We start from the raw sequence: 16,011 nt of genomic DNA, 5'->3' as shown, positions 1-16,011 counted from the left end.
GACTGAAGATGCTTTTTAGCCTCCAGAGTTTTCCTGTTCACAACAGCCAGTGTTCCAGGATAAGATCGATCATAGCTTGCTGGCCCTGGACCATCTGAAATAAACTTCTTAAAACGCTTTTCCCGGTTTTGTAGACTTTGGCCTCCTTTTATATTACACTGAATTGGACAGGGAAAACATGAATTAAAAGAAGCACTTTTAAATCAGTATCTATTTGATAAATATTACATATTAATATGAACATTAACAGTTTTAAAACTCAGCCTGAGAAATTTAAGTCTTTTGACTGAAGACAGTTCTCTAATGAGAGACAGTAATAAGAAAGGATGACAATACAGCTGTCAGTTTTAATGCCAAACTCAAACTAAAATTTGCTGTACTTTGAACACTCAAAAAGAATGCAACACTCAGTTTTAAAATGAAGTCAAAGATAAAGCAATCCTTAAAGCTACAGAGCAAGAATAAAGAGTGCATGTTTGTTTATAGGTCTCTGGAGGATTTATACCTCTGAAATGAGATTAAATGCTCATACTGCAGGGGGGAAGACAGCCTTCCAATCTTGTTTAGGATTAATTATTTTCATGAATAACACTTTGGTCATTTCCAAGGATGTTTATGCAGTTTTACTGGCAACAGCTTGGTTTTATGCTCAGGTTAGTTGTAAACACTGTTTATTGCAGGGAGAGTCCTGGAAGGAATGAATCTTCCATGGCTCTTCATGTCACATATCTGGATTCTCTAGAATCAGAAAGTTATCAACTGGCCAAAAACCAGCCAATTCAAATAAAATTCCATCATATTGGTTTCAATAAACAGTCACAGTTCAGTCATTTCAAAGATGATTCATATTAATAATTTTGGCATTGGATTGATCAGATATGTTTTTTTAAGTTATTAATTTACCAACAGACTTTTTCACATGATGTTTTCATGTCAGTTGTTCACAATCACTATTGACTGAGCCTATCTCTAGTTTGCATCTTATTAGACTTTATTCAGAGTTTAAGAAATATACAAAAAGTTCTTTTGGTAAAAAAAAAGAGTCAAATTATTCTCAGATACTCAATTCACTACTTGATTACTGATTTAATAAGATCACAATTCCTATGTTTAAAGAATTTGGGTCTATAATGGTAGACATTAATGATTTTGTAAAAAATTTAATAAGTTAAATTAAAAAATAAAATCATGTGAAGAGAAGATCTCCAAATTTTCATTCGTTGACAGTCATTAGTCTAGTCTCTAAGATCAGACATTTCAAACTGAATTTGAATTTATATTGAATACTTCAACAAAAGTTTAGATAGACCTAACCTGATTTTTTTTAACTGCATACAAATTAACCATGCTATGTTTCACATTATTCATAACTACCAATTCTACAAATTTTTCTAGAGTTTACAAAGGGAACTTCCATATGTCAAATAACTGAGTCAATCATATTACCAAGTAATAATACATTTTATATAAACACCTGTGAGAAAGTGGTCTTAGTCTTTCTTGAGAACTGTGTTCTGTCTATGTGCTATGGTTATTTGATCAATTATTATATTGTCAACAATCTCTCAACACTATAGGAGGCAGAGTCTCATCTAAAGTGTGAACCCATGCACTGTATCACATATGATAGCCTATCATTCAACTCTAATGAGGTATATCTCTTCAATCAAAAATAAAACCTAGATTTGGACATCTATTCCTAGGCCTAGTTAACAAAAAATAAGACCTAAACTCTCTAGGCATAGGAAATAGATCCCCATAGCTAGAACCATTCTTCTGTGTGTGTGTGAGTCACTCAGTCGTGTTCAACTCTTCGCAGCCCCAAAGACTCGACACCACCAGACTCCTCTGTCCATGTGATTCTCCAGGCAAGAATATTGGAGTGGGTTGCCAGTTACTTCTCCAGGGCCATTCTCATGTAGGAAGGAACAAAATGGTATCTACCTAGCAGAAACAGGTCTGATGCTAGAAGACAACCAGAAAACAGTGAAATTTGTACTGGATTTTTGGAATGGGAATCATCCTAGGAAATAGGATATTAACAAAACAAAGTATGTGACTTAATAGGTTAATTATCAAAGGATCAGAAGTTTGCACTTTGTAAATTTGGTTCTTCTACTTCTTTTATTTTCTGAATTTTCTTTGCGTTCTTTTCTACAGAGTAAATTTCCTTCATGTTCTTTTCTACTTTTCTTTTCCTCTTGAAAAAAATTAACATACTTCAGATATGCTAAAGGGAACTGCTTTGTCTATAATTGGCCAAGAGCTATAAAGGCAAAAATTATGCCCTACCTCCAACTTTAGAATAATGGTCTCAACCATAGCCAAAGTGAAATGACCATAAGAGGAAGAGAGAAATAGAGAAAACCAAATAGGGGGAAAAAATTCCAACTCCTAAATCTTCTGCTTTCATAAAAGCTTCAAGTATTCTACTGCTACATTTAGCAGTGGAGGCAGGCCCTCACAAACACAACCCACATTTTGGATTTTTTAACATTTCATTTCAAGTCTTCAAATGATATTTACTAACTACCCATAGAAAGCAGCATTTCAATCTATGCTTCCAAAAGAAAAGTATAAAAATAAATTACCAAATATATGCATTAATTTCCAGTAAGATTACCCCTTTATTATCCAATACATTATTTACATAACATGCAACCTATGTCACATTACAAACATGTTTCCTAATTCAGTTGTTTAAAATGAAATGACTTATTTTTCAAATAGTATGATAAATTCACACTTCTTGAACTTCTAAAAGTTCTACAAGACTTTAACTTAAAACTCCAAAATTTAACAGCAACTGTGTAAATAAGTAATAAATCATTTTTTAAAGCAAGGAAATCAATATTTTCCAGGCATCTGTTCACAGTTTTAAGGAGAAAAGTAGAGAATACTAGAACTTTTTCTTAGATCATCCATTTCACAAAAAAAGCACACTTCCTTATTTCTTACTCTTGAAATCTAAGAAATGTACCCAATTGAGAATAAAATAAAATTTTACTTAAATTGTACTTTATATTATTTTACAAGAGAATTGAATAAAATCAGTATTAAAGTAACACTCCAACATCCTGGTAACTATCACATTTGATAAGTTTGAAACCTACATATTATGTATTTTTACTGTATTTCCCTCTTTGAATACTAGAATTACATATCAGACTTAATGAGGGAAATACTGTCAGAACTAGCAAGCCCACAGACCCATGCTGGTCTGGTCTGTAAGCCAGGGAGTGGAAGCAGGAGTGATGCTTCTAATGACTACATCTAATGTCCCACTATTTAATGTTTTGCTTTTTGTGCTCTAGGCTCTAGTTTTCTGGACATTTTAAGAGTTCGTGGAAAAGCAAGACATGTTCCCCTGAACTGGAAGTTGAAACCACTAAGTGATCATTCAACATTCTTTCCTACCAAGCAGAAAACAAAATAAGGAGGTTTGTGTATTGACTGGGGAAATTAATTTTCTGTCCTGACTAGGACAGAAAAACAGGACTAATGAGTACCAGGAGGAGTGTGGTAGGATGGAAGATGGGGACACCCTGCAGAGCCTTCTAACTGGCGGTGAAAATGCTAAGAGCAAGTTTATTTAAAGGACAAAAAGCAACCCTAAGAACCAAGAACTCAGACACCTTAGATCTGAAGAGTCTATTTATCTCACTAGGCTTAGAACTCCAGCAGATAAAGTTCTTGTTAAAGGAACATGGAATGAGTAATGGAAAAATCTTAAGCTACAGCCTTTTGTTCAGTTACAGAAACAGAACAGGTCCTTACCTATATTTCCTTGCTTCATACATCACTTTTTTTTTTTAATTTTCCCTCTATTTCTTTCCCCTTTCTATTGTAAAATGGCAACACTAATAATGGTTAAATTTTACTGAAGGTCAACCTTCAGTACTTTAAGATACTATTCTAAATGCTTATTAATATATTTAATCCTTAGGGGAAAAAAGCCTACCAAGTTACTGCTGCTACTTAATAGATGAAGAAACAAAGGCCTGAACAGACTAAGTGGTTAAGATTAAGTCTCACAGTTAGTAAGCCGAGACAGATTTTGAGTCTAGGTAGTCTAGCTCCAGCGGAGAAGGCAGTGGCACCCCACTCCAGTACCCTTGCCTGGAAAATCTCATGGATAGAAGAGCCTGGTAGGCTGCAATCCATGGGGTCGCTAAGAGTCAGACACAACTGAGCGACTCCACTCTTATTTTTCACTTTCATGCATTGGAGAAGGAAATGGCAACCCACTCCAGTATTCTTGCCTGGAGAATCCCAGGGAGGGGGGAGCTTGGTGGGCTGCCATCTATGGGGTCGCACAGAGTCGGACACGACTGAAGTGACTTAGCAGCAGCAGCAGCAGTCTAGCTCCAGAGCCCACACTCCTAACCACTTCTTTATAAAAGCTCATGTTATGTTTACCATCAAATCTATAAACTGCAGAGTAATGAAACAGAAATGTCAAGAACAAGAAGTAGTCTTAATCTAAAGATCCAGGATACATTTAGCAGTGACACTGTAATACCATCTTTAAAGGTAGTAGCAAAACACTAATTAAATTATACATAAAATAACTGAACTTTTAAAATTACATATATAGAAAGAAGTGTGTATATGTCACGTGCATGAGAGAGGAGAACTAGGCAGTCAAAACATGAAACATAATGGAAATCTATTGCTTTCATCTGTCTAGCTTCCCTTCTATTATTTGCTGAAAATAGCATATTTACCACTCTTGGGACAATCAAACCTACTGTATTTTGTGTTTTAAAAGGAACTTCCAAACACAGGAACCCCTGACCCAGGAATCACAGGTGTGGGTCCATAATAAAGCCAGACCAGATCTTCCCTACTGAGAATTTTCATCTTTAGTGTTGTTAGACATAAAAAAAAAAGAAGTGGAAGGAAGTTATGGAATTACGTTATCTAATGGAAGTTTGCCACTGAATAATGCAGAAGTTCTTACTACTGAAATACCTGGAATTGTCTTAGTCCTATCCTTCTTCAGGGCTTCTCTGGTGGCTCAGCTGGTAAAGAATCCGCCTGCAATGTGGGAGACCCGGGTTTGATCCCTGGGTTGGGAAGATCCCCTGGAGAAGGGAATGGCTACCCACTCCAGTATTCTGGCCTGGAGAATTCCATGGACAGAGGAGCCTGGCAGGCTACAGACCATGGGGTCGCAAAGAGTCAGACACGAATGAGCAGTTCTCATTTTCACTTTATCCTTCTTAAAGACCTGTTTGAACAATTCTTCCTTCAAGTCTATGAGCCAACCAAGTATCTTACCTATAAATTTATTAGAAACCTAGTATCTGTCCTAAAAATTCATCTGACTGCTTGCAACCGAAACCCCATAACTGGTAGAAAACATTGCTATTAATAATTCAGAAGTCTAATACAAAAATTAATGCATCAGCAATTGGATCTGGGTCTCCAACAGGGGAGATATAGGTCTTCTTGGGTCAGGTAGGACTTACTATGACTGCAAAATGTATGTGAAAAGGGTAAAAGTTGATGTTAATGATTATGAAAATACTGGAATTAAAACACTGCTTCTGACTGAGTGCAAAATGTATGTGAAGAGGGTAAAACTTGATGTCAATGATTATGAAAATACTGGAATTAAAACATTGTTTCTGAACATAAATGAACCATTGAAGATTTTCTGGTCACAGACTCTTGAGACGGTATAGAAATAGGAGACAACGGCCCACAGCTACAGTTTTAGAGTACAGAGCACAAACCAAATCCTGCACCCTGATGTCATTCTTATTTTACATATCTTGACCATCTGTACAACTTTCATGGGCCTTAATTAATTCAGTAGCCCTATTCTCCCATTCAGGAATCTCAAGGACAATGCTTTTGTCCTATAGGTTATATACACTGATGAATAACACCCACCAGACAATTACCATTGAACACATTTCTTTCTCTCTTATTCTATTGCAAAATACAGATTGAAAGGTGAAAGAAGATGATATAGAGGGAAAATATAATATGGCAAGTGACACATTAGTCTATTAGAGGAAGAAAGCATGATTTTTATTAACTCAGACAATTATAATGACTGCTGTAAATTTACCTGCTTTTCTGAAACATTATAGTGTCCTGGACCTGGAACATCTTTCTCAGTGTTAGAGATGACAGTAAAAGTACTTTCCCTGGCAGTCAAAGACAGGAATGGTGCATAGCCACCTATAAGTAAAACCATGTCATTGGCAGACAAGACAGGATTCTAATGATTTCAGAGAAAAAGCACTCAAAAATGTATAAAATCATTTGGTACATCAATTGCTGGGACTATATATTATCAGAACTAATGTCTAGCCACAGAAGTTGTTGTCGCATTTTAAAAATTCTATGTAAGAGTGGAATTAATATTAATATATATTAAATTAAGAACCTATAGAATTGAACTTACTAAACAAAAGAATACCTGAAGAAAACAAAAGCTTTTTTTCTTCTAAGCATATTTGGTTGGGATGAAAATGGAAGTTCTATTTAACTGACAAAATATTTTCACCCTCAGAAGATCACAGTTTTATATATTGAAGAAAACTATTAATTATATAACTTCCCTGGTGGCTCAGACAGTTAAGAGTCTGCCTACAATGCGAGAGACCTGAGTTTGATCCCTGAGTCGAGAAGGTACTCTGGAGAAGGAAATGGCAACCTACTCCAGTATTCTTGCCTGGAAAATGCCATGGACAGAGGAGCCTGGCAGGCTACAGTCCATGAGGTCGCAAAGAGTTGGACACGACTGAGCAACTAACACTTCCATTTTCATTAATTATACCGAATAGCATATATGAATTTGTAGAGACAGCCTAGACAGAAATAATTTAAAGTGAGCTTACAGCAAGTAATTAATATAATGTTTCAGAGAGTTGGGCACGACTGAGTGACTAACATTTTCATCTTCACTTCCTTGCTTGGGTGCATGTTTGGCACTCAGTATTTCTTGGATACAAGATACAAGCATAAGATTACTGACATTACTGCCAAACTCAGTAAATGAACTTATTAGACAGACTTAGTCTGCTGAAAGGCTGATAAAAACTTTTCAAGAAATATATCAAGAAAATGAGCACAGCTTAAGTTACATTGATATTCAAGAAAAAAATGAGAGAACAGAGCAACTATATTCAACAGGTAATAAAAGGATGAAAGCGAGGACTCAAAACTTGTGAAAATCTTGTACACCTAAGGAAAATGTACACTAAGAGGATTTATGGCAATAATTTGTACAGTTTAAAAGCTTGCTAATCTGGACTAATAAAATATATTTTTTAAACCAGAAATGTTTTTTTGAGGCCCTCATGTATTAAAATGCAACTGAAATCAAGATTTATTTGTGTAAGGTCTGAAGCACAAAAGAGGTGAATATAATACATATCTTACCCTTAAAAAGAAACAACCTAGCGAAGCATTAAGTGCTATAAATGCTAAAATAATTTTAAAACATGTAAAAATATCTGAAGTGCGAAAGCGCCCAGGGGGTCAAAAGGAGGGGAAGTTCTCAACAACACTGAGGTGATTAGAAAAAAATTCATGAATGATGTTAAAACACTGGGTGTTAATTTAGGGACTGATGGTTTGAATTTGCAGTTCAAAATAAAAACAAACAAAACCACACAAGGACCACAAGAACAGAAATCCTTAAAAGGAAGCCAGGGTCCATTTGAAAAGACAAGGGTTGTCTGATAGAGCAGAGAAATCCAGTACAGAAGTTGAAATGTTCCAAAATGGGGCATGCAACCAAAGAACAAGTACAGATTTCAAATGAAACGCACATATAGGCACACACAAACCAAGCTACAGATTTTATCAAGGGACTAGTGCAAACAACCAGAGATTGTTCTTCCAAGAGGCAGAGAAATACGTCCTATAAACTGGAGAAAAGTCAATGAAAAAAAATAGATCTTGAAATGAAAAAATGGAAATAGCACAAAGAACATTATAGTATCTATTATAAATATTCTTCATATGTTCAACAAGTTAGAAGCAAGATGAACATGAGGATATAAAAAAGACCCAAAGCGAACTTCTGATATGAAAAGTATACTTGAGATTAATAACTACTTTTTAATTTATTATGATTTATAACTACTTTTATGTGGGTTAACAAGACATTTTTTCTTATTCCTAATCACTTTAAAAAATAATTGTCTTAAGCAAAAGTAATTTTGATTTACTGTGGCATTACAGTATATATAAATAAAAAATATTTAGCCACAATAGCACAGAGAATGAGATGAGGGAAAGAGAAGATGTATGGCTCATATACTATACATAAAGTGGTACGATATTATTTGAAGATAGACAGTGTTAAGTTAGAGATGTATATTGTAAACTCTAGAGGAACCACTAAAAAATAAAGGAAAGCTACAGCTAGTAAACCAGTAGCAGAGATAAAAACAGAACCATCTTTTTAAAAACTCAAATCATTCAACTACGGCAGGGAAAGAAGCAAAGGGAAACAAAGAACAGATGAGAAAAATAGCTAGCAAATTCTAGGAGTAAATTTAAACACAATATTGATAACAAAATTAAATGGAAAATGTCTAAACACCCCAACTAAAAGAGACTGTCAGACTTGATTAAAAAAAAAAAAGCAACATCTAACTTCATGGTGTCTATAGGAAACCCTCTTAAAACATAAAGACAGAGATTAAAGATGAAATGACGAGAAAAGATGCATCATACATCCATGCATCAAAAAAACCTGGTGTGACTAAATTAAAATCCAACAAGGTTTTAGAACAAAGAATACCAGGAATAAGAGACATTTCATTATGTTAAAGGGATCATTTCATCAATACAATTCAATGATCCATTAAGAAAGGCAAGGAAGTAATTGCCATAAAAATTAGAATAGTGCTCACCGGTAGGAGAGAAGGTATGGGTTATGAATGAAAAAGAAAATTTTGCAAAGTCATATTTCTTTGTGTATTCATGTTTTAAGTTGTATGTTTATATTTTATGTGATTTTCTGTATTTCATCTCACAATTAAAGGTATGTTTTTTAAAATTTAGGTGTATACAGACACTGGGATAATGTGAGACAGGTATGAAAATGAAGAAAGCTAAGCTCAGGGCTAGTTCTGAGGCAGCTGTCATCAAAACATGGGAGAGATTCTAAATGAATCTATCTAAAGAAATATAAAATGAATTGCAAAATACTGAAATTCAGATAAAAGGAAGGGGGAACCTCCAGTAGCCCATGTGTTCAAAAGAGACAGTGTTCATAAAATCTTCACTGAAGTTTCCCAAAATTAATCACATAAAATCTTTCATCAATAGGTTAAAAGTTTACATAAAATATTGACCTCAAGTAAAACCACAAGAAAATTAAAATGTTTGTACTAATAAGCTCCATAAGAGAAGAGGATTTTCTGCTTTATTCACAATTATGTGCCTATTTACCTGTGGTTTAGAGCTATGGGGACAAACTGTCTCAGTTTGCCCAGGACATAGGACTGGTAGTGCTAAAATCAGGACCTTCCCAGACTCCCTATTATACTGCCCTGCACACTAAACAATAAATGTCGAATTAATAGATGATATTCTAAACTACACCTTTAGTCGTTCATCCAGCAACACTAAGTACTTTATTATGTGTCAGAGAGAGGCAATGAGAGTGCAATAACGAATAAGCTAAAACTCTGGCCTCAGATAGAGGGAAAGCCAGACAAATAAACAAATACTTAGATTACAAACAGTGTTTCCAATAATTAAGGTATAAAATATAGGAGTAGAGGGTTCTGGCACATTAGGGTTGGTGAAATGAAAGATAAAAAGTTTGATTTGAGACATAGGATATATTGACATGTGAAGTTCCAACAATAAATGATAAATCAAACTGTCAGGTAGAAAGAAGAAATGAAGAATGTAGGAGGATAAGATCTGAGAAGAATAAGTTCAATTTGAGATATATTAAGTTTGAGGCACCAATAGTAAAAAATAAATCAGACTGGATGAAGCAATAAAAGTCAGTCTATTTTCTGAGAAAGAAGGTGAGCAGCTGGGGGATAAAGTACAAGTTCTACAGCCACAATTACAGATACAAAGCAAGCAGGGCATTCTTCACATAAAAGCAATAACTAGAACTTTGAAACATACTCATCTTTAGGGATATCAACATTTACAGCAATCACATTTTTTAATTTAAACTTGAATAAAGATAAACTGCATTCCCTCAAATTGTGTCCTGAATTCTGAATGGCCAATAAGATAAAGTCATTATTGTTATCATAAGCACATAGGCAGGAGTGTGAAACCAGCATATAGGCAGAGGAGTGTAAGTCCATGGACAGTTCATGCTTCTACGGCAGATAAAACTAGCAGCTTTCCTATAAAAGAAGAAATTTGGCAAAGAATATATTAACAGCCAGCATTATCCAGTTTAGATAACTAATAGAGAATCAATACAGATAACTAATACATATTAACATGGAGTACCATTTATTATGTAAATCAAGCTCAGAAAACAATGAAATATTCCTTAGCACAATAATACCAGGAGCTGTCCATTATTAAAGGGACTATGTTTTTATCATATTTTACTAGGCTGGTCATTTATGGTAAAGATTTGCTTTAATGAGACAAAATTTTCTAGCTTCTCAGATAATTCAAAAGAAAATCAGAAGCAGTTCTCACTAATCTGGATCCGGAATATCCATTCTCTCTCCCACTCATGAAATCTGAATCATGAAATCAGTCCTATTCCTTTCAGGCTGCAAATCCTGTGTAGAAAACAGTCTCCCTGATCAGCTGGACAAAAGTCAAAGCAATGAAGTTTGCAAATTAATGTGGAAAGAATTTCCTGAGGAAAATATGAAGACAGTACACTAGAGGACTGACCAAGCAGGGTATAGTAAGTGAAGAATGGTAATGAAGAGAGAAAGGTTGGAAATAAAGAATATCTGCACTGTTCCTCTGAAGTTTGAAGACTCTAAGTTGTTTCTCTTTTTGTGTAATTCAAGGCAACAAGTAAATTACATAAAGTTCCCAACATTTCCTACATCATACTCTACAATATTTACCTGACCCTTAAATAACTGTGCATACTTCTCTATAGTCCAGTGTTACTGATCTCAAAGAAATGAAAAGCAGACTGTACCTAGGAAAGAAGTAACAGCTACTTTCAATTACCTTGCCAGGGAATCTGGTAGAAAAATGACTAAAGAGGTGCCTATACCCTCTATTTATTATTATTAGCATGTCTGCTGAGTACTGCTAAAACAGGATTCCATATGATGCATTTGCTCAAAGTTCCCAAGAATGGAATTTCCTAGCTTCCTTCATAGGTCAACAAGGCACAATTCTACAAAGCAGTAAAAGGACCTTGCAAACCTTACATATCTCCAATCAGAGTTCACACAAGAAGAATTTAAAACTCTTATAACCTGACACATGTAACTCATCAGACTTTTCAAACTTTACTTCAAGAATTACTGTCTTGCTATTTTTTTTTTAACTAAGCACTTAGGTGTTAGGGTATTGAGCTAAAAACTGAGACTAATACCTGGAGATCTTTGTTACTGCCCTCAAAAATCTCACACTTTAGTGGGGGAGCCAGGTAAGTAAACACATAATTACAATACAGTACCAAAGTCCTTTGAGTTATTAAGGAGTCAAAGAAGAAAGACCTGGGACAGAGTGGAGTCAGAGAAAAACTTCACCTGAGGCTCAAGACAAAAGTAGTAATTAGCCAAGAAAGGAAAGAAGAGAGAACATACCCAGCAAAGGTAGTAGCAGGTACAAAAGAATGGAGGTGAGTGAGCATGAATTTACAGACAGTGTAAGGCTGGAATTGCTAATGTGTTGGTTAAGTGTTGGTGGAGGTGTAGATAACATTAGACATAAAACAGACGTTGTTAGAGACTGAAATAGAGGGAAACGAGAAATATTTTATTGACAAAAGTGTTCGTCGCTCAGCTGTGTCCTAATTTCTGCCAACCCCATGGACTGTAGCCCACCAGGCTCCTCTGCCCATGGAATTCTCCAGACAAGAATACTGGAGTGGGTTGCCATTCTCTTCTCCAGGAGATCTTCGCAACCCAGGGAACAAACCCAGGTCTCGAGCATTGCAGGCAGATTTTTTACCTACCACCAGGGAAGCCCTTATTTCAAAATAAAAAGAACAAATCCCAAACTAAGTCAAGGGCAGTTAAATAAAGAAAGGGAACTAGTTTGAGAGATAAAGAGAATAATCAATAGGTCCTAAAATCAATGAGAGTGATGGGGGGGGCGGGGGAGGAGTCTACAGTAATTTCAAAGCTTAAAGTTTCTAATTGATAAGGAATTTTTTTTCAAAGGGGCCAGTAATTCTGGGGAAACTGGTAAGTTCAGACACTTTAGGTAGAGATGCCTAAAAAAATAAAAGATCTTATCAGAAGAAAGCTCATCTTAGAGATATGAAGCACCTGTATCACGGGAGTCATCAGAATATTGATAGCAGTTGAAGCTGTGGATTTGAATGAGAAAGTAAACATGAGAAAAGTAACAAGCAAATGATGGAAAGTAGAGTATATAAACATGTAAAAGGTATTTAGAAAAATAAAAATCTTTAAAGAAGACTATGGAGTATTGGTTTGAGAGAGGAAAATGATGCTTTGAGTCAGCATTTAACAAATGTTCATTGTGTCCCAACCATGTATCAGGCACTGTTACAACAGTTAGGAAAAGAACCAGGAGAAAGATGTTACAGACACCAGGGAAAGAAGCATCTCTAAAAAAAAAGAGTGGTAAGTTGTGTCAAAATAAAGATAGAAAAGTGTAAGCATTTTGGGTGGTTGTTGGTGGCTAATAAATTGGTAGGGATGTAATGCTTATAACTCAGCTGTATTAAATACACATAATAAGCTCCAAAAACACTGATATTAATATCAGAAGCTGAAAGGCAGTAAAACTCAAGATTAAAACAATGACAAACGACAAATTAGTACTCGAAAGAAACCTAAATCAACCTACCATCCTAATCTCATCCATCATGTCAACGGAATAATGGATCCTAGCACTTATTCAAAAATACAGGAATAGTGTGGGAATAGGGAAAACGTAGGCTAAAAAGGAAAACGTTTAATTTGGATGGTATCAAGCCCCACAAAAAATCAGATTAGAAAAAGCAGAAAGGAAGTTATGTTACTTATTAAAAGTTACCCCAGCCACTAACTGCAAATAAATGAGAGCAAATAAGTACTTAAATTATCCATTCCCATTTCACCTCTCAATGAATAAAGCTTTTCTTATGCAATGTGGGATAAAGGAGCTCTCATTAAATAAGTTCAAATAGATGGTGATGGTCAGATAGAAAGCATCTACCTGAAAAAATGATATTCCAAAACAAATATAAAAGTTTTATCTTAGTAAATGTTTCCAGGAAAGGTGTGTGAGGCAGGCAGGATTACAAAGAGACAGAAGGTGGTAAGAAGCACACAGGTAATTTGGAGACTCATATAGTCAAGGGAACATTTCATGCAAAGATGGGCACAATAAAGGACAGAAATGGTATGGACCTAACAAAAGCAGAAGATAATAAGAAGAAGTGGCAAGAATACACAGAAGAACTATACAAAAAAGATCTTCACAAGCCAGATAATCACAATGGTGTGATCACTCAACCTAGAGCCAGACAATCTGGAATACGAAGTCAAGTGGGCCTTAGGAAGCATCGCTACAAACAAAGCTAGTCAAGGGGATGGAATTCCACTTGAGCTATTTCAAATCCTAAAAGATGATGCTGTGAAAGTGCTGCACTTAATATGCCAGCAAATTTGGAAACTCAGCAGTGGCCACAGGACTGGAAAAGACCAGTTTCCATTCCAATCCCAAAGAAAGGCAATGCCAAAGAATGCTCAAACTACCGCACAATTGCACTCATCTCACATGATAGCAAGGTAATGCTCAAAATTCTCCAAGCCAGGCTTCAACAATACATGAACTGTAAACTTCCAGATGTTCAAGCTGGTTTTAGAAAAGGCAGAGGAACCAGAGATCAAATTGCCAACATCTGCTGGATCATGGAAAAAGCAAGAGAATTCCAGAAAAATATCTACTTCTGCTTTATTGACTATGCCAAAGCCTTTGATTGTGTGGACCACAACAAACTCTGGAACATCCTTCAAGAGATGGGAATACCAGACCACCTGACCTGCCTCTTGAAAAATCTGCATGCAGGTCAGGAAGCAACAGTTAGAACTGGACATGGAACAACAGACTGGTTCCAAACTGGGAAAGGAGTACATCAAGGCTGTATACTGTCACCCTGATTATTTAACTTATACACAGAGTACATCACAAAAAACGCTGGGCTGGATGAAGCACAAACTGGAATCAAGATTGCCGGGAGAAATATCAATAACCTCAGATACCCAGATGACACCACCCTTATGACAGAAAGTGAAGAGGAACTAAAGAGCCTCTTGATGAAAGTGAAAGAGAGAGTGAAAAAGTTGGCCTAAAGCTCAACATTCAGAAAACTAAGATCCTGGCATCTGGTCCCATCACTTCATGGCAACTAGATGGGGAAACAGTGGAAACAGTGACAGACTTTATTTTCTTGGGCTCCAAAATCACTGCAGATGGTGACTGCAGCCATGAAAGAAAAGACACTTGGTCCTTGGAAGAAAAGTCATGACCAACCTAGATAGCATATTAAAAAGCAAAGACATTACCTTGCTTACAAGGTCCATCTAGTCAAGGCTATGATTTTTCCAGTAGTCATATATTGATGTGAGAGTTGGACTATAAAGAAAGCTGAGCCCCAAAGAAATTATGCTTTTGAACTACGGTGTTGGAGAAGACTTGAAAGGAGATCCAACCAGTCCATCTTAAAGGAAATCAGTCCTGAATATTCATTGGAAGGACTGATGCTGAAGCTGAAACTCCAATACTTTGGCCACCTGATGTAAAGAACTGACTCATTTGAATAGACCGTGATGCTGAGAAAGATTGAAGGGGGTAGGAGAAGAGGACGACAGAGGATGAGATGGTTGGATGGCATAACTGACTCAACGGACCTGAGTTTGAGTAAATTCCGAGAGTTGTAGATAGACAGGGAGTTCTGGCATGCTGCAGTCCATGGAGGTCGCAAAGAGGCGGACACGGCTGACTGACTGAACAGACTGATAGTCAGTGGGACACGGAAATCAAAATCCCAGATCGAATCTGCAGCATTTAAACTAAGATGTAAAAAACCATTGTAAGATCAAAAAGGCAATACGCTTCCTGGTCTAGTGAAATGGGAAAAATTGGTTTACCATCTGTAAATATAGGGATAGAATTTTCCCTGCCTACTTCATATTCTGTTATACGTATGCAGTTGTACTATAGTGTTTAACTCAGGCACACACGAGCGGGGCAGGCTGAAAGTCAGGCGCCTGTCACAGAAGGCTTGCCTTTCTCTACCTCTTACCTGTTGCCTGCTGCTTCAGGTAAGGAACCTGGTAAGATCCAGGACCCACACGATCCTCAGTGCTGCCACCTTCAGCCAATCTAAGCACACGGGGAGCCCGGTCATACATAACGGCGGGACGGGAGGGGTGGGCGGCTGCAAAAGGATTAAGAACAGAGCAGCTAGAAGAAATGGTGGCGCAAAAAGTCGTCAACAAACTCAGAAGGCCCGGGAAGAATTTCTGTAAATGGAGGCCCTAACGCAGGGGCTATCGCCCCACCTGCTGAATGGTGTCAGATTTCTCCCAGGCGGCTTCTAGCCGCAAGGAAATCTTGAAATCAGTGTAACCAGACGTAAGACTTCCCACAGAATCACCGGTTCACCAACCGAGCCCTGAAGCGCCGCGCCCAGGTACGAGGTAAGCACCAGGCCCCCGCCCCCGTGCTTCCGGCCCTGCCTCCGCCCATTTCTCGCCTCCCGGAAGTCTCTGGACTGAAGGCTGGGGCGCTTACCTCGGGCCCAGCCCTGCGAGCATGCGCGCTGAGCCGCAAGCCTTCCCGACTCGCTCCGCCCAGCGCTTTGGCTTTCTAAAGGAAAGGACAAACTCGAGCCCC

The 16,011-nt window shown here is 36.9% G+C and overlaps 1 protein-coding gene across 1 annotated transcript in view; it reads right to left on the bottom strand.

Annotated features, from left to right (window-relative positions):
• Positions 1–15,527, bottom strand: part of STPG2 (sperm tail PG-rich repeat containing 2) — a 303,259-nt gene extending 287,732 nt beyond the window's left edge. The window contains exons 1-2 of the mRNA XM_065907238.1: positions 15,419–15,527; positions 6,083–6,195 (exon numbers count right to left, since the gene is read on the bottom strand). Coding sequence (XP_065763310.1) covers positions 6,083–6,195; positions 15,419–15,527 — 222 coding nt within the window. The remainder of the gene's footprint in view (positions 1–6,082; positions 6,196–15,418) is intronic.
• Positions 15,528–16,011: the final 484 nt, after the last annotated feature.

This window comes from Muntiacus reevesi, chromosome 16, assembly GCF_963930625.1.
Source record: "Muntiacus reevesi chromosome 16, mMunRee1.1, whole genome shotgun sequence".
Classification (NCBI taxonomy): domain Eukaryota; kingdom Metazoa; phylum Chordata; class Mammalia; order Artiodactyla; family Cervidae; genus Muntiacus; species Muntiacus reevesi.
Note: the sequence above shows the minus strand (reverse complement) of the source record. Positions and strands in the feature narration are given on the sequence as shown.